Genomic DNA, 23,236 nt, shown 5'->3' on the forward strand with positions numbered 1-23,236 from the left:
AAATGTAGATAGGAATATGAGGAAGAATTGAGAGAGGAGGAATATAGAATAGAGGGGTTGAAGAAGGTGGGGGTGGTATATTTATCAAGACTGTAGGAGGGGCAAGACGACGCCGGTAATGAAGTCATCCGTTTTGTTAATTGAATAAAAGGGGAATTGAAATTTTTTTTTACTCGTCTCTTCCTTTCTTTCCCTCTAAACACTATTTTCTTCTTTTATTGTTCCTTTTTTTCACTTTGACTTGAAAAACCATTAGGGCCGTCACCCCCTGAGGTAAAAAAAAAAAGACTAAAAAATATACACTGTACAAAGATTCCTCTGCGAGAAAGATACTGCAGAACAATTCCTGTAATTATATAAAATAGATAATAAATCTCCTTTTATGCGTACATTATAAGCATAAAAGGAGATTTATTGATTTTCTTTTATATTTACATTTTAAAAAAAAACAACAGATTAATCATCGTCAAATTTGTCTTTTCAACAATGGATCGAATGTATGAATGTATACCTAGACTCCCAGGGCGCAATGTATATTTGCCAAGGAAAGAAAAGGTGAAAATGAGTCACACGCTTCAATAACTTCAGAATAATCCGGAGACATCTGGACTCCGATTTTATTTTTTTATTTAAATCATTCTTCTCTGCCAGATGTTTTTACCTATCGTTTTACCGGGCAAAACATCATCTGTCGTTTTCAATGAATCTAAATACGATTATCTCACAAATTGCAGGTACACGTATATAATTTCTCGACATTAATCGCTAGCCTATTTCTGTCCAGGACTTTTATAATCTATTATGGGTTAAAACCTGTTGTAAGTCTTTCTTGTGCAGTGTGATTAAAATGTGTTATTTCTTTCCAAAGACAAATTTACGGTTTATCTATTATCGTTTTCAGGATCGAGAAATAAGTGTTAATGTTACCGCATAGTAGTAAAATACTGAAGCATTTCGACATGCACTCATCGGAGTAAAATCGCATAAATGACAATTTCGTAGCGTAGAGTTGAAATGCAAATGTTTGTAAAGTTGATTTAATTTCAAGTTTATCTTCATTTAATATTCATTTGGTTTACTTTGGCCATTTTGTTAAAGAATTATCTTGTAACATTATAATATGTTTTGTACGGTCCTTATAAAAAATCAATACCATGACCACCCATGTAAACAAGTCAAGTAATTAAATAATAACATTCGTCATGATAATACATTCAGTATTCTAGAAGAATCACAAGACTAGATAAGTCAAAACTTAAAATGAACATCAACATCAAGAAATCTCATAATTTTCTGCATGAATATCAGCAGAGTTTTATTTATTCAAATTCAAACACAGAGAGACGAAACGCCTATAACATACTAGCAAGTAGTAGTACAAATAACTTTACAAATTCTACAAATTAATGCGCTAATTGAAATTAAACAGGCTTAGCCAAATTCACCTTTTTAGAGGTTCGAACGAACTTGAAATTGTATACCATACCAAAAAATATTTCAATAATAATGATTTGGACATTTATTCACTGAGGTCACACACAATGTTTTTAACAAGGAATAGTTTCAAACGATTACGAAAAGAGCAAATGCTTCAATTTCTTTTCTACGCCTGTATGAATTTGAGAAAAGGATCAAGGATAATGAATTTTATGATTGCTTGTAAATGGTAGATATGGAATTATGGAAAGGGAGTTTCATATGGATTTCACAATATCGGCAGCAGAATATTAATTACTATTACGTCAAAAATCTATACAACTTCTTATACAAAACATCAACAATAAGTTAATTCAATAATTCGAATTTGAAGATAAAAATTCAGATTAGAAATATGCAAACTTTCTTCCTAATTTAGCTGAATATTGAAACCATGATTTTTAAAATCAAACGCTAAGGAAGAGAAATGCAAAAAAAGATATTTCAAAGTAAAACTATTTTTTATAGGAATATCACTATGCCTAAATCTAAAGCTTTGCTTTGAATTTGGTCATCTCTCCCTTCTTGTATATTTTCCAACAATGATAATCAATCTCTGATAATGATGATCTTGGTGATATAAGTCTCCTATCCTCTTTACGTACAATTGGTAACAGAATGATCTCCGATGACACTGAATAAAAACTGAACAATTAATCACAATTATACTGAAAAACATAATTTTCTATTTGATAGTAGTAGCATGGAGCTCTAAGCGGTATAAAATAAGGTCAAACAACACTTAACACAATCAATTATATTCACTTTCATTGGGAAAGAACAGACTGAGCGGGTTATAAAGCTGTAATTTGCAAAAATAATGCCCACATAGAAGACTTGATAAACAGAGCAGAATAAAGAAATGAGGGATGACTATACTAAGCCATGCAACATGATTTAATGTACATAGATCCTGGGTTAAAATATGAAAATAAAACAAGCTCTTACAAGCAGTGATATTTTGTGCACTACCACTTTGAATCGATTTTGATTTACATTAAGGTTAATATCCTTCCAATGTAAGGTCTTGTGCTTTATTATGGTTATGAAAACTACCGAAAAAAGCATATTCAGAGAATGTATGCAAACAACAATAAAATAAATAGAAGAGAGGGATGGAAAGAGGAAAGTCTTAAATGTATTTTTTTTGTAAATTAATGTTAAAAGGAACACAAAAGGACACTTCCTTGTGATAAAATATACAAAACTGGAAAGTATAAAATCAATTGACAGATAAAACATTATCAATATTTTATCTGGCGAATGAAATAATCGTGATTACATTGGAGGTTTATCTCCGAGTATTACAGAAAATAAGGAGTAACAACCATTATGAAGAAAAAAAAATCCTAACTGTCTGTCATCTGTTCAATCGTTAATCTTGCTTGTGGACATGGCATACTATACAGTCATCAAAATGTTTCCTATGTACAATATTTACAATTTTCACATTCCTATGGATTGGTATTTACAAAAATCAGTACAATTTCAACCAGTGAGTTTCGACTATATACACGTTATAAAAATAAGTTAGAATGTACATTACCCGCATTAAGATGACTTAGTGAAGTACACTTAATATTTACAATATCTTACAAAGAGTACAATACTTTCAGAGAATTAAAATTTCAATTGAGGATAATTACTTATTGGGGGAAAGGGGGTACATTTGGAAAGAATGGTGAAAGGGGGGGGAATCAAAGTCATACAATATACCTATTGAAAGTCTTCAAAATCGCCTACACTGCAAAAGAATTAGTCTGCAGACAGAGACAGCAAGACCTTTGTTTTTTCCAATTCGCATGCCATAGTGCAATGCAGAGTCTGGAGCTGTAAGACTACTGTAGATTCACTCATGCACTCTGGCTGCTTTTCCTTACAGGGGGCGGTTACAGCCCCCACTTTTTTCCAAAACTGTGTACAAAAACATAAAAATTACCGTATGATTGTGATTTTTTTTCATGGTCAGCCCCTCACTTTTTGCTCAACCCCCCCCCCCCCCTTTGAAAACCGTTCCACAGCCCCTACCTTATGCAGACATCAAGGAGTTTGGAATCTACATGTATTCTCTAACTCTAGACATGGTATAATTGGTGTCATATTTGAGTCTCTGCTCGCAGACTAGCAAAAAGTGGTGTTAAAATCATGTGCATCACCATTTAGTGTAAACAGAGGGCCACAACATGCATTTTACACCAATTTGTAAAGCTTGGTGTTAGTTCACATTAGTGTTACTTAGCAGTTAGCAATTACCACATATTCTGTTATTTCAATAACTAGTGTTAGGTGTTATACATGTTCAAATTCCATTGTGTATTTTTAACACTTCAAAGAGTGGTCCAACACTGATTGGTGTCATTGTAAACACAATAGTTTTTACAAAAAGTGTATGAAACAAACCAATCGCATGTCAGTGATCACAATGTATACATGGCAGCTGGATCCTATCAAAAAGTAAAAAGGTGTTCTCTGAAATAAAAAGAACAATTCTTTATAAGTACTCTTCTCATACAGATCCATAATTAGTTACTCTACAAGGTTACTTAAATGTTCACCATGATCAATTTGTTTATCATTATCTAATATTATTATTTCATTATTTTACTCTCATAACATGACTACAGAAAGTTTTATCATTATTATTATCATTATCAATTATTATCACTTCTTATCAATTATACAAGCAACTCTGATAATTCCAATCTCATTTTTTCTGCACTTAAACATGGTTCTCAACTGGAAACAAAGTCTTTGGTGCAAATTTTTGGGGAACCTTATTGGTTATAAAATTCAATTGAAAAAAACAGGAGTGATTAGTCTTATGAAATACTTTCAAACCATTCTACTTCAAACCTAATTTCTTTTAATTTACTACAAATAACTTCCTTCAAGACCTTCATCATCCTAATCTTGAAGAAAATGAGACATGAATAAAATCTTATAGCCGTGAAAATTCAATGAATACCAATAAACTGCATATTCTTTATATAGAAAGAGTAGGATTGGATAAACAAATCCAGCACATGTACTCAAATTCTAATCCTAAATACCACATTATTAAGTACTAAACAATTAAGTCAACTGACAACATAGAGCAGTGAGAATTTAAAAATAATTACAAGATTCAGAACATAAATTTTTTCTAGGATGCACAAGAGAGACCCTACAGAACAGAAAATTCTAGATTTAAAATCAATGATTAAACCGAATTATTGACAACTACATATCATTAGTATCAGTGTCCAATTCATTTTCACCATGAATGTCAGTCCTGAAAGAATGGCGCTGTCTCTTCTTTGGGCCAGGGATCTCAGGGGGAGGGATAGGGTTCCGACACCCTTTACATTTGCACTTATGACAGCCTTTCTCAGACATAAAGCAAGGGCATCTATTTCCTCTGCAGGTGTTGGCTCCAGGAGTTTTTCCCCAGGTTCCGCAGCGGCATCCCACGACTGTCGGTAGAATTCGTCCCATTTTCAGCAACTTCGCTCTGTGTCCAGAAATCACGACGGATTGCTTCCTTGGTGTTTCCTCTTCAGGCGAGCTACATGTAGTTGTGCAGTCCCCGTTCACAAGCTTCTCCTTTTCAGAGTCAACTGGACTTTCTGATTCATCGCTTGCCTTTCGATATCGATGCCTCCTCCTTTTCCTTTCATTCCTGGCTTCCCGATCCGATGTCCGCTCTTTAATTTTGTCATGCTTCTTTTTCTTCTTTTTGATCTTTAATTTCAGCTCATTACTTAGTCGCTTGCGTTTGATTTTGATCCGAGGTGAACCACAAGAAGAAAATGATGCACTGTAAATAGAGTGGTCACTACTCATATCAAACTGATCTGAACTGTCTAGGCCATTGCAAAGTCCATCTAATGGCGAATCCAGCGTATGGGATAGAACTTCCGGGTTCTCAAATTGATGCGGGTTTGGGGAAGCCCCCGAGCCATCTCTGTCCCGTCGGGGACGCCCACGGCGTCTCCCAGGTGATTTGGTGTCAGCGTTCCCAGTTTTCTCGCGATTAACCCTCGTCAAGATGTCCAGAATATGAAGATTCTTATCCGGACCGGCGCTGTTGTTTCCGTGGGTCGCGTTGATCGCCATTCCCTCTTGTAAAATAGTCAAAGTGCTGTTCGATTCGCCGTTCGCTCCAATAAAGCTTCGCGCGATGGGTGTGGCAGCTATGTATTCGCATAGTTTTTTGTAGCAAGATAATAGTATTCTGAGTTGTCGCACCTCAGCAAATTTGTCATAATTTTTGCACCAGCTGCAAGATGGCTTCAGCAGCATTTTCCCACCAACACAAGTCCGGCAAACAAAATGTTGACAATTCGAATCCGTTGGTCCCCTAGGATCGTTCAAGAGCGACCCGCAAACGCAACATGACAAAGACTGTCTTAGATAGGGCAGTAAGCGGTAAAGATCGCCCCAAGATTCGCCATTTTCGAAATCCGCTTGCAATATATACCTGCATGTAGACACATAAAGTGCCGTAGCATTCATATCGATACTTTGTTGGAAATAATTTGAGTTAAAACCCGCGTTATCGAGCGTTTTTAGCGAGCAAATCTTGATCAAGCCAAGAGAAGCGTCACATACCAGAAAAAAGCTGTAAATCGATGTTTACCGGTGCTATTGACGTCACGATCTGAACTTTGACCCAGACGACCCTTGGAAATAAACAATGGTCGTGTTGATTTTGGTACAAATACTAATGAAAATGTGATCAATATTTTAAATATATCTATTCATATCGATTTTGGACAACTTTGTAACCCTAGAAAGTGAATTTAGGTAGATATATGCTGTTTATTTCTTTCAACCGGAAGTGAATAAATATGGCCAGTTCTCACGTTTCAAGAATCTGTTTGGCCGTCAAAAACAGCGTTATATTGTCAAGATGGCCAGCTATCTCAAGACGTCAGTGCAGTTCTGTGTCTGCGATGACAGATGTCATAGGAAGAATAGAAGAAAAGAGGCAACAAGCTTTGTTAGGAGGCGGAAAACATAGAATAGAGGCCCAACATAAAAGAGTAAGCTTTGTATTGTGGTCCCATACGTAGGATTCTGTGCTGTGCATATATTGAATCATTGATGCTGTCATTTGATGATGGTGGCGAAAATTTTGGATGATGATGATAATGTTGATGATGATGTTGATGATGATGATGATTGATGAGATCTTGATCATGTTGATGATGATGATTGATGATGACTGATGAATTCTTGAAGATGATGATGACGATGGTGATGTCTTCTGATCTTGATCCCCAAGTTGATGATGGTGATGATGATGATGATGGTGATGATGTTGATCAGGCGAGTACGCAGAATTTTTGAAAGGGGGGGGTTTTCGAGCTGATTTTTTTTTAAAATCTCCCGCCCAGTCTCTAAAAAGTGATGAGCAGGGGGGGAGGTGATGATTTTTTTTTTCAGCGCTGCAAATAAGACAAGAACATTTAAGTGGGGATGGGTATGTAACAGTGCGGTCATGACCCGCGAGCGAGCAGAAATGTTCTTGTTTTTGCGTTGAAAACATAACCTTTTTGTCAATAGTTTGTTGGAATCATAGTCGATGCTACATGTCCTTCGGATCGTAGCACTCATGATATGGCCAACCGCGTAGGAGGTTGGAGGGGGCGGTAAATGCACGCGAAGCGTGCCAACACTTACAGAGCGCGCGAAGCGCGCTCCCTAGGGGGTGGGTGCAGGGAGGGGGAGTTTCCCCCTCCCGCGCGAAGCTTTTAGTGTTTCATAAATTAAAATGAAAAGGAGCCGTTTCTCTTGTCTCTAGTACCTCCAATTCGGTTGACTATATTGCGATTTTGAACCTTGTTTTCAAAAGTGATTGTAAACGCACAAAAGAGGTATACAATGGAGGAAATTAAAATGATAATAACTCCGCGCGAAGCGCGGAAGCTATAGTGATTTATCAATTTTTCTTGCCATAAAAAGGTCCCATGAAAAGGGATATTCTTAAAGATATATTGAAACTTTCTTTGGAAAGATCAGATTTGATTACAAACAATTTAGCATCAGTGCATATTTTTAACTCGCAAAACAGAGGAGAAGATTGGTAGAGGAAGATATTCCTCCCGCGATGAGCAATGAAACTCTGAAATTTCAAAGGGCGGACGTTTCATCAAATGTAGATATCTCTAATACCCAATCGTCTCTAATTCAATTGATTTTCTAAGATTATTGAACTTCATTACAAGGAAAATAGTGCGCATAAAGTTGAAACTTCTGTGATTTATTGAAATTATCTATCTATATAATAAAGGATGATTAATTTTTTTGACTTATCCTGAAGCGCTTCATTTTTAATATAAAGAAACTTAAGTGTCATTCAAAATTTCAAACTGAGGGCGCAAAACAGGACAGGAGATGAATGTATACAGGGAAATGACATGAAGTTTAATACAATTTGATAAAAAAATATTGTACTTTTTTATTTAATACGACACAAATTCCATACCTTCCTCTTTTTAAATTAGGAACCTGTTTGCCCCCAAATTATGGTTGTTTATAGTAATGAGCTGAAAAGCGGGAGAAGCTGACTTTATGGAGGTGACGGCAGAAACTGATATAAAGATTTTACCCGCTCGGAGCCGATCAGACCAGAAGTTGCGCGATCAATTGAAAAAAAAAGATAACTTCATACATTTACTTCGGCCTAACCTTACTCAAATTCATGCCCTAATGTATACAATTTTAACTTTAACTGGCAAGAAGCACATAGCTGAGGTGGAAAAACAGGGTTAGAGAAAAGGTGGGGGAACAATGGAGAACTTCAATATTGTCATTTAACCGCGCACAGCGCGGAAGCAAAATTCATATATGAATTTAAAGCAAGAAGAGTGAAGGAGTTTCTCTTTTGAGAAAAAAATAAAGAATAAATAGAAAAAACACAAAGCTACCTTTCTTCCCTTTCCTTCCTTCCCTTTTCCTTTTCTCCTCTCCTTTTTTCCCTTCTTTTTTTTTTTCTTTTTGGGGACGTTTTGGGGGGGGCGACCACCCCCCTGGCTACGCGCCTGGATATGGCCTTGATCAGAACACTAGAAACTTGAGAAATGTCATGAATAATTACGAGCGAGCGGAGCAAGCGAGCCGAAATGTTTGCGTTTTTCCGTCAAAACATACAATTCTTCTCAATAGCTTGTTGGTAATGATTACATATTAGTTGATGATACATGTCCTTCTGCTCGTAAGTCTCATGATATGGCCTTGATCAAGAGACTAGAAACTTAAGAAATTTCATAAATGATTACGAGCGAGCCGAAATTTTCGCGTTTTCCCGTCAAAACATACATTTCTTGTCAATAGTTTGTTAGTAAATCAAGTATTAGTCGATGCTACATGTCCTTCTATTCGTAACACTCATAATACGGCCTTGAACAGGAGACTAGATACTTATGGAATTTCATAAATTATTACGAGCGAGCGGAGCGAGCTAACCGACATTTTAGCGTTTTCCGTCATTTTGGTTTTCATATTGGTAAAACATATTTTGTAAGAAAACGTATGTCTTTGTCTTGGTTCACTTGTATTCATAAGTATACATCATGATAATCATGTATGGCCTTGTTAATGGCGATACCGTGATCATGTCGGCGACATGCGGAAATAAAAGATATAATAAAATGGAGCGAGCGAAGCGGGCAGAAATTTTTTCTGTGTTTTTTCGATAAAAATTTGAAGAAAAAAATCACCAGTCATCTGTGAGTAATTCAATGTTCACGTTCACTTTAGTGATTCCAGTTATACATGTAGTCCAATGTCATTATAAAATAGTTATTAAACAACTGCTCACTGCTGATTGATAACAATAGTGATACATAGAATTTCTTTATAATTCTTCTCATCATAATGAGATGCTTAGCTCAAGGAGCTTAAGAGCAAATTAAAGAAATTTGAGAAATAAAAGGGGAAAAAATGTTTAAATTAGATTTGATTGTTACAAAAGTTTGACCCAGCCTCATTTGTGATCTGAAATTTCAGATAAGTCTAAATTGAACTCTCATGGCTTTTGTTTTAGTCCATTGATATTTTGTATCAGAGCATTTTCTGAAATAAGTATTTTAAAAAAAAATTTGTATGACTGACCAGTCCAGAAGTAAATCTTAAGTCCATTTTCTTTTACAGGGGAAATTGACTGCACGAGAGAGGGTGAATTTGCTGTTAGATCCTGGCTCTTTCATCGAGTATGATATGTTTGCAGAGCATAGGTGCTCTGATTTTGGAATGGACTCTGATGACAAAAAGGTAGGTGGATGGTTGAATTTTATTTGCTGATTAAGTTAACGAGTCAAAAGATAATGCATACTTATTGTGATCATGGGTATATTTTGCATTTTTTATGCAACGTACAATGAACTGATATAGGCCTAATATGAATGATCTTATTTTTCAGAAAATTAAATTAAAGGATATAGTGAAAAATTGTGCAAAAATAAGAATTTTAGTAATATATTGCTATGATGATTTGTGACATGAACTGAGAGTTAGTGATTATTTATGGCAAGAATTAATGATTATTAAATGGCATTGGTAATAGAACCAAATGGCATATGGTGCTGATTTTCTAACTGTTTAAGAAAGCATGAATGCTTGTCAGCAAGCAACCATAGGATTGACAGCGTAAGGTCGTCTCCGAGGTACCTGGTAATTAGGATGAATGCCTTACCAAGGAGCATTAGTGCACGAAGTGGGAATCAAACCCAGATCACCGGAATCCCAAACCCCTGGCCCTTCTCTACTGACTGAGCTATTACTCAAATAAATTTTCACTAACTATTTTGATAAAAGACATTTCATTGAGTAGCTTTGAAAAGTGAAATGACCAATCCCCGTGAAAAATGAATCTTGGTTAGTATTTTTATTAATGCATCTTTTTAGTAGTATTTCACTTCAGATTCTCTGAGGTGGTGTAGTAATAAAAAAGTGGCTAGCATTTGCAAGATTTCATTTAGTTTCAATGAGCTGGTGTAAAAAGAAAAGGGGGTAATATTTTATAAATGCATCTTGTTTTCAGTTTGCAGGAGCTGGTGTAGTAAAAAAAAGGGGTAGAATTTGCATAAATACATCTTGTTTTCAATTTCAGTTTCCAGGCGATGGTGTAGTTACAGGGCATGGTCTCATTAATGGAAGAATCACCTACATCTTCAGTCAGGTAAATATGAAGAATTATTAGAACATTTATATTGTTATTTGTATTTCTATACTACTACAAAATAATGATATTTCTATTCTAATTCAAATATTCATGTGGAAATTTCTTGAAGCGACAGAAATGTGGACCTGTGTCACATATTAGTCCTGAAAAGATTATTATGTTGCCTCTGTGAGACGAAAATATGAAATTTGGGACTTTGCTGCTGTTCTGCACAAAGAAAATCACACATGGGATGATATAATTATGCAATCAAACATGGCAAAATGGGTCTGCTTAAAAAAAATAGTGACCCTGTTTTGTCTCACCTTCATGGTATATAGGCTCCGCTTTTCCAGCGGCGACGGCGGCGGCGTCAACATCAAATCTTAACCGGAGGTTAAGTTTTTGAAATGACAGCATAACTTAGAAAGTATATGGACCTAGTTCATGAAACTTGGACATAAGAGTAAGCAATGATTTTCATTAAAGATTGAGCATGCGATCTTAAAGACATAGGAGTAATGCTGAAAATTTGTTCACAAATTAAGAGTAATCAAGTATCACTGAACATCCTGTGCTAGTCTCAGATCACATGACCAAGGTCAAAGGTCATTAAGGTCAATGAACTTGGCCATGTTGGAGGTAATTATTAAATTGCTGTCATAACTTTCAAAGTTGATGAATATACTTTAAGAATTGTGGACATAGGGGTAATCAAGTATCACTAACAAGTCGTAGGTCACATGATCAAGGTCAAATGTCATTTAGGGTCAATGAATGTAGTATTATATCATATGAATGGTGTTTTTTTTGTGAATAATTATTTTATAGTAGTTTTCAAAGTCAGCACTGCTGCTATATTGAATCGCGTATTGCAGGTGAGACTGCCAGAGGTGCTCCACTTGTTCGTATTTTAAGGTCGGATGAGGGAAACAAAATTTATTTTAAGGCTGAAGAAGCCACTATTGTTATTATCTCTCCCATTCAGGATTTTACTGTCCATGGTGGGTCCCTTTCCAGCGCCCATGCCCAGAAGATCTGCAAGGTCATGGACCAAGCCATGCAGGTGGGGGCTCCGGTCATCGGTCTCAACGACTCGGGCGGGGCTCGCATCCAGGAAGGGGTAGAGTCTCTGGCTGGTTATGCTGACATATTCCAGGTAATGGGCTTCTCGGAAAGATGTTTCCTTTCGTAGCAGAAGCAAGACATATGCACCATATTTCTGATGGTGGCTGAGATGATTGTAATGACTGGAACAGTTGTTACAAATAATTAGAATGCAGATAGGGATGTTAGCCTGCACCAAATAAAGATCCAATAGCAAAAGGAAAACATCCTTGAGCTTATAAGCTTTCAATTGGTATAGGAGTTTTCAGTTTCACTCTTTGCTTCGGTTGGTGTCTTTAAATCAAAGTTTAAAGTGCATCTATTTGATTTGACCGCTTGAATTTTTAATAAGCTCCTGGCTTCTTGCAGTGTATTGCGATGCTAAATGCTTCACACATTTCATAGATGGATTATTCGGTATTAATTTTTATTTTTTATCATGCTTTCTACAGAGGAATGTGATGGCCTCCGGCGTTGTACCTCAGATATCCCTCATCATGGGCCCATGTGCAGGTAGGTTGATGGAATATTGTTAGAAGGGAATGAAGGTAGAATAGGAATGGCTGTTTAGGAAGTGGAGAGAGAGCAACACACTTGTTTGAAAATGTGACTGATGAGACATTGTGGTGAAATGGTTTTCATTCATTTGGTCTCTAAGCAGGCGGTTCACTTCTCAGATACTGTAGTCCAATTCCACATGGACTGAACCCATTTGGTCCACTATCACTTAGTCTAATTGCCATTTAGTCTCAAGCCTCAATGATCTAACTGACATTTTTGGTCACGTGTCAAAAACGTCAAAATTGATGTTTGGTTCAATAGCAGTTCACGATCATATTATAAACTAAGTGGTGTTAGACCAATTTGACATTAGACAAAGTGGGTATAGCCTAACTGGATTTTAGCAAAGTGGTAATTATATCAAATGGTTACTGAGACAAACTGGTTGTCTATAGACAAACTAGAATTAGACCATGTGGGATGAGATTATTAGACCATATGGGAAGTAGACCTAGTGGCTACAGACCAATTGGCAATTTACCATTGAGAAAGCTTATGCACAGTGGCTAACACCAAAAGAAATCTCTTGCAATCTTAATGGGTGATTTCAAGTCCGGTGTTGGCGTTGATCTCGGTGTTGGAACTTTGATTGCTTCCCCTAGCTCAGAAACGGATTCTGAATTTGTAAAACTGATCCAGATCACATTATTGACATCTCAACAACTAGTGAGTGACTTTTCAGGACCATCTTCATTTTATGTTTGGTGTTATATTGACCTAACAACAACACCAAAAGGTCAACACTGAACTTGAAATCACCCAGTATGTTTTTTTTTTATCTTTAACAAATCTGTGGTGGGGAGAAATGATTTATATACTATAATTGTACTTGTTTTCTTTTGTTTTTTAATTGATTTTGATTTATTTTTATATCAAATTCCCCCCCTCCCATTATTTTCCAGGTGGTGCTGTTTACTCTCCTGCTTTAACTGATTTTACATTCATGGTAAAGGTGAGTAATTTGTTTATGAAACAAAACATATCTGAGAATATCAATAGTATCTGTAGCAGAATGTATGGTATTGATAATGTAGTCTGAAATGAGCATGTATATTTATGTTCTGACATTTTTAATCAAATTACTGTATCTATGTCTACTTTGCACTTTGTCAAATGAAAATGTGGTTCATAGTTCGTCTAACTATGTAAACTTAGTGGTTTTAAAGTTAGGTATGATGTGCCTAAAGGCACCTTTCAGCCATAATCTTGCATCTTTTCATGAGTGATCTTCACATTTCATCAAAAACAATTGGGATATGGGAATGTATAAATGTACATGATACCTTACCCTGTGAGATCTTGACAGGATATTTGGTATGTGAGAACAGTATTCTAACTATTATGCTTCTTTATTTCATATTTATTTATTTTTTAACAGGACACATCATATTTATTCATTACCGGACCTGATGTGGTAAAGGTAAGTTTAGGAAATAAACAAGAGGGGGGATTTGACTGACCGTTCTGTCAATAATGATTATAATGAAAATAATTTTTAACACATATCCACCTTGTTAGGTGGTCAAGGTGCTGCTATGTTACAGAATCTAGTCTACCAATTTCTGTTTAGGAATTTTTCTGTCATTACCCATTGACTTCTCCTGAGCCGAGAGCAGCTATGCATGGTGTGGATGTTTTTTTGGTTTTTTTTTGACACAGAGAAATCAACTGAACTTAACTTACTATCTTCATTCTTTGATGAAGCTCAAATTTATGGGCAGTATTCTGAATTCGGGTTTAATTAAAACCCTGGTCTTAAGTTGTGGTTTAACTATGGATAGCCAATTGTGGCAGAAATCTCAAACAGTAGAGGTTCGTAGTATCGGCTCATTTGACTCTCAAATCATTCTTAACTATTTGGTAAGGACACGTAAGATAATTGTCTTGACCATGAAAGAATAAGAATAAAACACAGTTAACATTAGTCCAGATTTGATTTTGGGATAACATAGAGGGCACATGTCTCCCAATCTCTAATTCATTGGAGGTGCCGTGGCCGAGTGGTCTAAGGCACCTGGCTATACATGTAAAGTCCGAGGTTCGATCCCCGGTCGCTGCACCTATTCCAGCGAGCAAGGCATTTAATCTATATGGCTCTTTTACCCTGCTTTCAAATAAATGGAAATGCTATGTGCATTATTGGTAACTAGGTGTGCACTTGTTTTTTTTTTTAATTGCCACAAGGAGGGAAGATGAGTGGATTGGCACTGGATTAGAGATTTGGAGACATGTGCCCTCTATGTTAGCTTTGGGAAAGGGAACTTCCTTATACCAAGATCAAATGTGGACTAAGTTAACATGAGAAGCATACCATGCGAACAAAGTTTGGCATGTTTTGCTTGCCATAATTTTAGCACAGAATTAGTCCACAGTCTAAGTTAAACCCGAGTTTAGAATACTGGCCAATGGTGTTCAGAGACAGTATGCAGAGTGATGGCTTTATTTTCTTTCATTATGTTGCAGGAAGTGACGCAAGAAGAAGTCACCTATGAGCAGCTAGGAGGAGCCAAAACACACACAGCAGTTTCAGGTTACCGGTAGTTCCTTTGATAAGGAAAACAATGTTGACGCCTTTGACCTGAATTCACAAAGATCTTTTGACTTCAACTCAAGCATTATATCGTGTTATTTGACATCATTTTAACCCTCGATTTTTTAAATTTGCAATTGACAAAGGTGGGTTAGATTAGTCCATGGATTAAAGTTAACCCCAGTTTATGAATTTGTATTTATAAACTCACATTCTTGCTAGAATGTTAATGATTTTTACACTTCTTCAAGCTCTTATTCCAAAATCTTACTCCAGATTCTCCTGGGAAATGATGTTTCTTTCTATCTATGAATTAAATTATCCCTACTTTTCAAAAAAAACATTTGGGGTGTCTATGATTGTTGTCATTTGAATGCTTGTAATTGAGAAAGATCTCTATGATTTCATATTTGAATTCTTCTGAATATTAAATATTGCATTTCAATTATTGCCGATCTTGGTTTTGCAGGTGTAGCACATGGTGCCTTCGAGAACGACATAGATGCGTTGTCTAGAATGAGACAACTCTTCAGCTACCTACCATTAAGCAACAGAGACAGTGCTCCTATTATAGAATGTGAAGATCCAAGGTTTGTCATTTCCATATATTCTGAGGATTTAGCTTCATTGGATGGTATTCTGATAATTATGCTTCGGTTTAATTCCAGGTGGATGTTTAATAAAGCTTTTCTTAAAGGTATTGTTTAACTATGTGAGCAGCCGATTTAAAAAATTCTCAAACCAAGATGAAACATGTGTACAAGTGCATGTATTAGACCTAATAAACCCTGAAAACAACCATTATTGAGAATGAAAAGCTAAAACTACAAGGCAAACCCCGATTTTGTAAATAGGCGTCTTATAGACACCTAAATAGTACACATAAGTGTATGAGATGAAGTTAAGATGGTGTTTCCGGTCACTTTATATTTCAATTTTTGAAGCACTAAATAATTATACTTGAACGCAATTTTTTCTGGGCTTCATTTTTGTAACATTTCACAGACACAGGTGACAAGTGTGACCTTCTAGCTCAGATTTTTGAAAGTCAAACCAATGTTAACCAATCACTTTAACCTAAGAAGAAGAATTTTATTTCCTGAAAGAAATCTGTAATTCATCCATCTAGCCACGATTGATTTCTGTTTAATTAACCATTCATATTCTATTTTTGCTACTATTCTACGACTCTCTCCTTGTTCATGTATTCTTATTTTTACTCATTTGTTGTCTTTCTGTCTTTCAGGGATCGTCTTGTACCAATCTTAGATAACCTAGTACCTCTAGAATCCAACAAGCCATACAGTATGAAAGATGTCATCTTTGCAGTAAGTTAAGAAAATATCTAGTTGTCACATTAATTACATTACTGCTGTTTGAGGGTTTAAGTTCAAACTTGGCTTACCGGTATGTATTAATATGGAAAGGATGATGATCTGATTGATATGGGGGGTCATGAGGTCAAAGGTCACAGAGGTCATTACGTAATTAGAATATCTTGTTCTCGTGCTAACTGAAACCTATTTGATTTTTATCTTCAACTTATGTTATTGATGGTGATGAGTTAAGATTTTGGGTCACAGGTTACAGAATTCATTATTTGACAATTCTAGTAGTTAGAGTCAATATAAGTACTAAATGGATGTGACAATTTTAGAGGTACAAATTTTGACTGTGCAGTTGAAATCCATATATTTGTTTATATATAATCACAAACCCTCAACAGTTCATGGATAGTTTCAAGGCATATTTCATAATTAAGTGCTCATATATCTTCTTTCAATCTTCAGACGGTTGACAACAGACAGTTCTTTGAGATCATGCCAGCCTATGCAAAGAACATCATAGTCGGCTTTGCCAGGATGAATGGACGCACAGTGGGCATTGTGGGTAATGAACCCAAGGTCGCATCAGGTCAGTGTACTTATCTTTTCATTTTACATTTCTCACAATAACAATCAATAATTTGAGCGAGTTTATGAAATGGAAAGCTTGCACAATTGCTTTTACTTATTTATCTTACTTTTGTTGAATTCTAGTTACAATTGGTTTTGTTGCATACTTTGATCCAGTTGTTTTGTGACAGTTGCTTTGTAACATACTGCTGTATTAATGAATTTTAAATTCAAATCCTTGAAAAAGAAAAGACAGATAACACTAAAAACCTTTTTTTTAATTCTGTTTTTATTATAACAAATTAAAGTCAATTACAAAATTTACAAATGATTATTAAGTGATTGCAAAGATAATACTAAAAAGTTAATACTCAAGTGACCCTTCAGAGAAAATCTTGGAGTAAGTTAAAATCCAGGGTATAGTTTTTTCTAATTCTCTAATGATCTTAATACTTTGACTGAACTTGTGAACCATCAGTTGAGGAGCTCCTATTTTGATAGACAACGAATCTAACTCCTGTATGTACATCAATTTTTCCACAGGTTGCCTTGATATCAATTCTTCAGTAAAAGGAGCCCGATTTGTGAGGTTCTGCGATGCCTTCAATATTCCACTGATCACATTTGTTGATGTTCCAGGATTTTTACCCGGTGAGTGATTGTAAGAACCCCTCCCCTTTCACCTACCCCCTCCCTGTCAATTATCTTGTCAACATTGGGTGATTTCAGTTTTGGGTGTTGGTGTTATAAGCACAATTCATGGAGTGTTGCAAGAAACTTGCGATCAATTGCAAGTCTATTATGTGTCTTGCAATTAATTGCAAATTCGTGATTGATTGCTAATCTTTTCCTTGAAACAAGGGGCCTGTTGCATAAAACGTTTTACCTGAGAAGACTCTGGTAAAAACTGAAAACTAAGGTTAGTCTGATTTCTGCCATTGACTTTAACACGGAAAAAACTCCGGTAAAAAAAACCTGAGTTTTCTCTTGTAAAAAGTTTTATGCAATGGGCCCAAGGAGTGTAATCTGATTTGCTACAGCTAACGTTGATCTGTAAAATTGCAACAGATTTTTATTTCAGTTGATTGCAAATAGATTGCCTTGATTAGCCCCAACACCTAATCTTAGTTTAGAAATATGATCCTATTCTTGTTATTGATTACAAAACATCTAGTTGGAATCTTCCCAGGAACTGCTTCATTTTGATGCTGTGCTGATGTTTAAAACAAATCATTCTAACACAAACACACCGAAAGGTCAACAACATACTTTGAATCACCCATTGATGTTTATCAAGTGTTGAAAAAAAATATAACCTTAATTGTTAATATCGGCAGTAAGTTTGAGAAAAGTAATCCAATGCTAAATCTGAATTTGACACCGATTCTAAATTTAAACCCAAATTACTGGGTTTTTTTTCCATTTCCTATTGATATGTATTGGATCTCCCAATTTCCTTTGCAATTGATTGTGGTGTCTCCCAATCAGGAACAAGTGAGGAATATGGTGGTATTATCAGACATGGTGCAAAACTAAATATGAAGTCAAATGAATGTGGACCAAATCCTAAGGACATTTTTTCATTTCATATTGATGTATGGTGTCTCGGAAACAGGTACAAGTCAGGAATATGGTGGTATTATCAGACATGGTGCCAAGCTCCTCTATGCCTACGCTGAAGCAACTGTACCAAAGATCACTGTTATCACTAGGAAGGTAAGAACATTCTACATTCTTCCTCGAGTTCTCATTTTTTAAATCTTTTTTCTTAGTAGGGAAAGTTTGTGAGATGTCATTGGTATAGAAATAGCCACCAGGGGCAGAAAAAAAAACTTGTTATTGAAAGTTACAAACTTCTGTTTTAAGCTGATATTTGAAGGTTTGCATGGAGGTACAGATAGCATAGAAGAGGTAAACAGTGTACTAACCTATTTTAGGCTGCATTAACTTTTTTCCCCCAGATCACCTCGATTTTCAAAGACAGGGGCCCGTATTCTGAAGTCGGGTTTAACTTAGACTCAGGTTTAAAGTTGTATTAAGTTGTATGTTTCTTATGTTTACTGTGCTCTTTCCTGATTCATCGATGGGGAATACAATCATATATTTATACATCCTAGACAATTATGAATGATTTGAGAGCCAAATGAGCTGAAGTATGATATCTCTACTGTCAGTGATTTATGTAACAATTGGCTGTTCATACTTCAACCACAACTGTAAACCTGAGTTTAAGTTAAATTTGCTATCAGAATACGAGACATGGAGTTGAATTTGATTTTAAAAGAACTGGGGCAAACAGCGTGATTGAACGCTCCCAAAATAAATGTGCTTTGTATTTGCATTTGAAGTTATTATTTGTGATTCCAATGGAAGAGATTTGAATGAATAAACTGTTCATCCTCCAGGCTGGATATTTTAGTACCTTGTGATCACACAGCAAATGTATTTTCGGCGTTACAGGCGTATGGTGGTGCTTATGATGTGATGAGTTCCAAACATTTACGAGGAGACATCAACTACGCCTGGCCCACTGCTGAAGTAGCAGTTATGGGAGCAGCTGTGAGTATAACTGATATTTTCCATTTAAAGATTATCTGGATTTATACGAGGCAGGGCCCACCTGGGCATAAACGCATCAGGTACTTGACCTGAATTTTGCGGGGACCGGCAGGTGCAATACACCGGGTGAACACCCTACTCTTTTGATGAATGGTGTATTGGTTTTAACGTGCATAGGTTGTGACTCTCCTATACACGGGACCAACATTTGCGTCCTTTCCGATGGAGGGAGTGTTTTCCAACTGCATTCACACCTGCACTGAATACAGTGGTGAGGCATGCTAACACAACGCTATAGCATCAGACTTTTTTGCTAGAGGCATTCCGGCATGAGCAGGACTCGAACCCCTCACGTTGATATCTACGATCATATCTGAAACATGTGCTCTAACTGACTGAGCTAAGCTGCAAGAAAAAGCATAATGTAGGACTCAAGAGAAGAAATAGTTTCAGTCAGTAATCAGTTAATTTCTCAAGTTTGTTTTATATCAAATACAGTTAAACTTGCATGAGTCGACCTTCCATGAGTCCAATATTTACCCAAGTCAAAGCAATTTTTTACACAGATCATGCAAATCATGTTGTATACCTCTTCTTGTAAAGTCAAACAGAATTTGTGTTTCAAAAAAGGTGTGACTTAAGCAAAGTTATCTTTGTCATTTTATAATTCTGTTTGATTTATGAAGTTGAATGAAGGTGATATTTGAAAAGATCGAACTATTTTGTTGCCTTCTTCATTTCTCCGCAGGGTGCAGTAAAGATCATCTTCCGAGATGGCCAAGAGGCAGCCGAGAGAGAGCGGGAGTATATCGATAAGTTTGCTAATCCTTTCCCTGCTGCCACTAGAGGTAAGTTGCCTAGTGTTATCCTGAAAAACATTTCCAAATGGGTATCACCTCTTTCTTTGGTAGATGAAAGAGACAAGCAAATTTGACTTATGAAGTGTCACAAGAAACTTAAATTCGATTGCAAAATGGGTTATTGTATACGTACGAACCGAGACAGAAAAGTAGCTGGGTCGAAGTGTCAGCTATATTTAGCCACCATTATTTACAAATTAAAATTTATTTAAAACTTTTTGATTTACACACAACTATCACTTTCTACGTAATAGTTGTGATGGTAATAGGGAAAATCTATAAAGTCCAGAAGAAGAAAATAAATCTTGTTTCACACCAGTTACTGGATAATGTCAGTTATTAAAATAAATTTTTGGCTAATGGCTCTACATGTCTATTATGCATTATAAGTATACCTGCTTTGAGCTTTGAAGGTTTGCATGGTGGTAAGACTGAATATAGAGTTTTGTGTAACACCATGTAGGTTAGTCCTGAAAAGGACTGTTTGTTTATCTTTCTGGTTATAGTTCTGAAAAGAACTGTTTTCTCGACGTTTCAAGCAGATCCAGACTCCTGATGAAGAGCAAAGCTTATCTGCTCAAAACGTCGAGAAAACAGTTCTTTTGACCACATGGTGTTACCGCAAAACTCTCTATTATACTTTCTTTATATAACACTTATTTACTTTATCAGAAGTCTCTGAGCGCTCTACAGTAATGCAGCATAAATACTCTGGTACATTGATAAATTGTTTGAATGATAATACAAGTGCAACCCTTTGTATTTCCTTCTTTTTCTTTGTTTGCCCAATGATAGGATTTGTTGATGACATCATTCCTCCAAATGTGACCCGGAAGCGAATTTGCCGTGACCTTGACCTGTTAGCAGGTAAACAGCAGAGCAATCCACCCAAGAAACATGCCAATATGCCCCTCTGATCATTAGAAGCTTCTATTAACGACAAATCATTTGGCAGATGGGGAAATCAATCAATGGAACTGAAATATATTGGCAAGTCCAGGATATGTGGTCATTTGGTGAGATGTTGGTAACCATGCCATTTGAAGCTTGGGGGAGTGTTTCATCAAAATTTGTTGTACTCCATTTTGATTGGCTGAGAAGCACAGGGGATATCTGACTGTTGCTATGGTAACAATCTGATAAAACAGGAGCACTTCATCAACTTTTTCATCTGACAAGTTGTCAAGAAAACTTTCCCTGATTTTGATTGGCTGAAAAGCTCTGTTGCTATAGAAACTGTCAGATGCAAGGGGACATTGTCAGATAAAGTGTTAAACATTACCAGCTACTACAATTTCAGTGAAATCCTTGGTTTTGGATAGCTGAGGAGCACTGGCCTCTGACTGTTACTATGGCAACTGTTGGATAATGACAAATCGTCATTTACTGACAACTTTCATGAAACATTTCCCAGGTTTCTAACTGCTGCTATGGTAACAATCTGATAAAATAGAAAACATAAAACATTCAAGAATTTCTTTCATGATACTCTCCTCTGGGCATCTTTTCATTAAGGTCAGCACTGATAAAATTATCAGCTCCTACAATTTCAGTGAAATGCTTGGTTTTGATTGGCCAAGAAGCACTTGCCTCTGACTGTTACTATGGCAACTATGGGTTAATGACAACTTGTCAATGTTGACAAGCTTCATGAAACATTGACCTGAACATAACAAATGTCACCTATGTGTGTATTCGATCAATCCTTGGAGGTTTCAGTTTTGTAGGGCTACAGATTTTGCTGCAGTTTGTGGAATATGAAAATTATTTGAAGGGGTTTCATTCTTTATTGTATTAATTTGTGAAAAGGGATGGTGTGGGTTGGTATAATGAACAAAATACTATATTTAGCAATAAGAGCAGTATACTAGACTTGGTAATTAATTTTTTAAAAATGCGTCATTGTCAACATTTATTAAGTCTGCTATTATAGATCCTGTACTGAATTTTGTCATTTCATCTGATGACGAAAACCCTTATCTTTTACAAGTTTAACAAATGATACTGAATCAATGACATACAATATGGAATACTAAATTGTGTTTGACTGTACAGTGTAATAAACTAAAGATGGCTGAAGTATAAGTTGTTTTATACATTTATGACAATGGAATGCAAACAATGATCATTAATTACATGTGACATGAAAAGTCATTATAGAAATTGTGTATAATGGTTACAGAATAGTTGCACTTACCATCATTAATAAAGTTACATTTTGAAAGTTCAAAAGCTCAAATCTACAGTTAAGTGCATGTAAGTAAAATTACTGTTGATTTCATGTCCATGTTCAAACTCTCAATTTTCAATAAATATATTTTTGGACTTCACTCCGACCAAAAGGCTACAGTGAAGCTGAAGTTAGCAGTACTCCAAGCATGGAATGAAATAATTTTACTTGTTTGAATTTTCATATTCAATGCAAAATATTATTTATTCCAAATTGCATCACAGTTGGATCACATAAGGCACTTACAGGCATCCAAAATATGTCATACTGTTTTATCCCATGTCTTGCTGGAATGCTGGTTAAGTTCATACGTGTGCTTCTATCATATGTATGTAAAGAAAATCTTTTAATATACATTTTGATGGCTCATAATATTTTTTTTATGTTGGGTATGTAGGTATTATTTCATTTTCAAAATTAAGTATTCTGTTCACTTAATTATTTCAGTGTATGACTGATAGATCAAGACAAAAATGTCATATATAGTGGTAAATTGGTATTTGTCATTTCATTGTTGACATTCTGTATTCCATTCACTGATTTAAGTGAATGACTTGTAGATTAAGACAAAATTTCGAATATATATTGTATCAAGTTCCAAACTTATTCAAAGATTTCTATGTGGGAATAAATTATTTTATGACAAATGTCATGATATCTGATGCATTGACTCCTATGTAAATTACTGTGAATTAATGGTGTGAGGACTATAGCTTTTTTTCCATACTTGAAAATGAATCGTTTCCAAAACAACTTTGACATTCAAACACATTCTTGAATGATATACTGTAGATCTTAAAAGACAAGTCTACCCCAACAAAAACTTGATTTGAATAAAAAGAGAAAAATTTAACAAGCATAACACCGAAAATT

The 23,236-nt window shown here is 35.7% G+C and overlaps 2 protein-coding genes across 2 annotated transcripts; one reads left to right on the plus strand and one right to left on the minus strand.

Annotated features, from left to right (window-relative positions):
- Positions 1–1,281: 1,281 nt before the first annotated feature.
- Positions 1,282–6,185, minus strand: LOC121429909. Its single transcript, XM_041627169.1, has one exon. The coding sequence runs from the start codon at positions 5,968–5,970 to the stop codon at positions 4,696–4,698; it is 1,275 nt and encodes a 424-aa protein (XP_041483103.1). The 5' UTR covers positions 5,971–6,185; the 3' UTR covers positions 1,282–4,695.
- A 110-nt stretch (positions 6,186–6,295) lies between these two features.
- On the plus strand, positions 6,296–23,015 carry LOC121429911 (propionyl-CoA carboxylase beta chain, mitochondrial-like). Its single transcript, XM_041627172.1, has 16 exons — positions 6,296–6,500; positions 9,613–9,732; positions 10,571–10,639; positions 11,610–11,780; positions 12,181–12,241; positions 13,192–13,241; positions 13,668–13,709; positions 14,753–14,819; positions 15,289–15,409; positions 16,066–16,147; positions 16,610–16,733; positions 17,258–17,365; positions 18,330–18,430; positions 19,175–19,273; positions 20,022–20,121; positions 20,929–23,015. The coding sequence occupies exons 1-16, from the start codon at positions 6,306–6,308 to the stop codon at positions 21,048–21,050; spliced, it is 1,632 nt and encodes a 543-aa protein (XP_041483106.1). The 5' UTR covers positions 6,296–6,305; the 3' UTR covers positions 21,051–23,015.
- Positions 23,016–23,236: the final 221 nt, after the last annotated feature.

This window comes from Lytechinus variegatus, chromosome 16, assembly GCF_018143015.1.
Source record: "Lytechinus variegatus isolate NC3 chromosome 16, Lvar_3.0, whole genome shotgun sequence".
Classification (NCBI taxonomy): Eukaryota; Metazoa; Echinodermata; class Echinoidea; order Temnopleuroida; family Toxopneustidae; genus Lytechinus; species Lytechinus variegatus.

Coding starts and splice junctions, on each gene's coding strand:
- LOC121429909 (XM_041627169.1), bottom strand. CDS start 5,970: ATGAATGCTACGGCACTTTATGTGTCTACATGCAGGTATATATTGCAA.
- LOC121429911 (XM_041627172.1), top strand. CDS start 6,306: ATGGCCAGTTCTCACGTTTCAAGAATCTGTTTGGCCGTCAAAAACAGC. Junction 6,501..9,612: donor TAGAGGCCCAACATAAAAGA/GTAAGCTTTGTA, acceptor TTTCTTTTACAG/GGGAAATTGACTGCACGAGA. Junction 19,274..20,021: donor TAGCAGTTATGGGAGCAGCT/GTGAGTATAACT, acceptor ATTTCTCCGCAG/GGTGCAGTAAAGATCATCTT.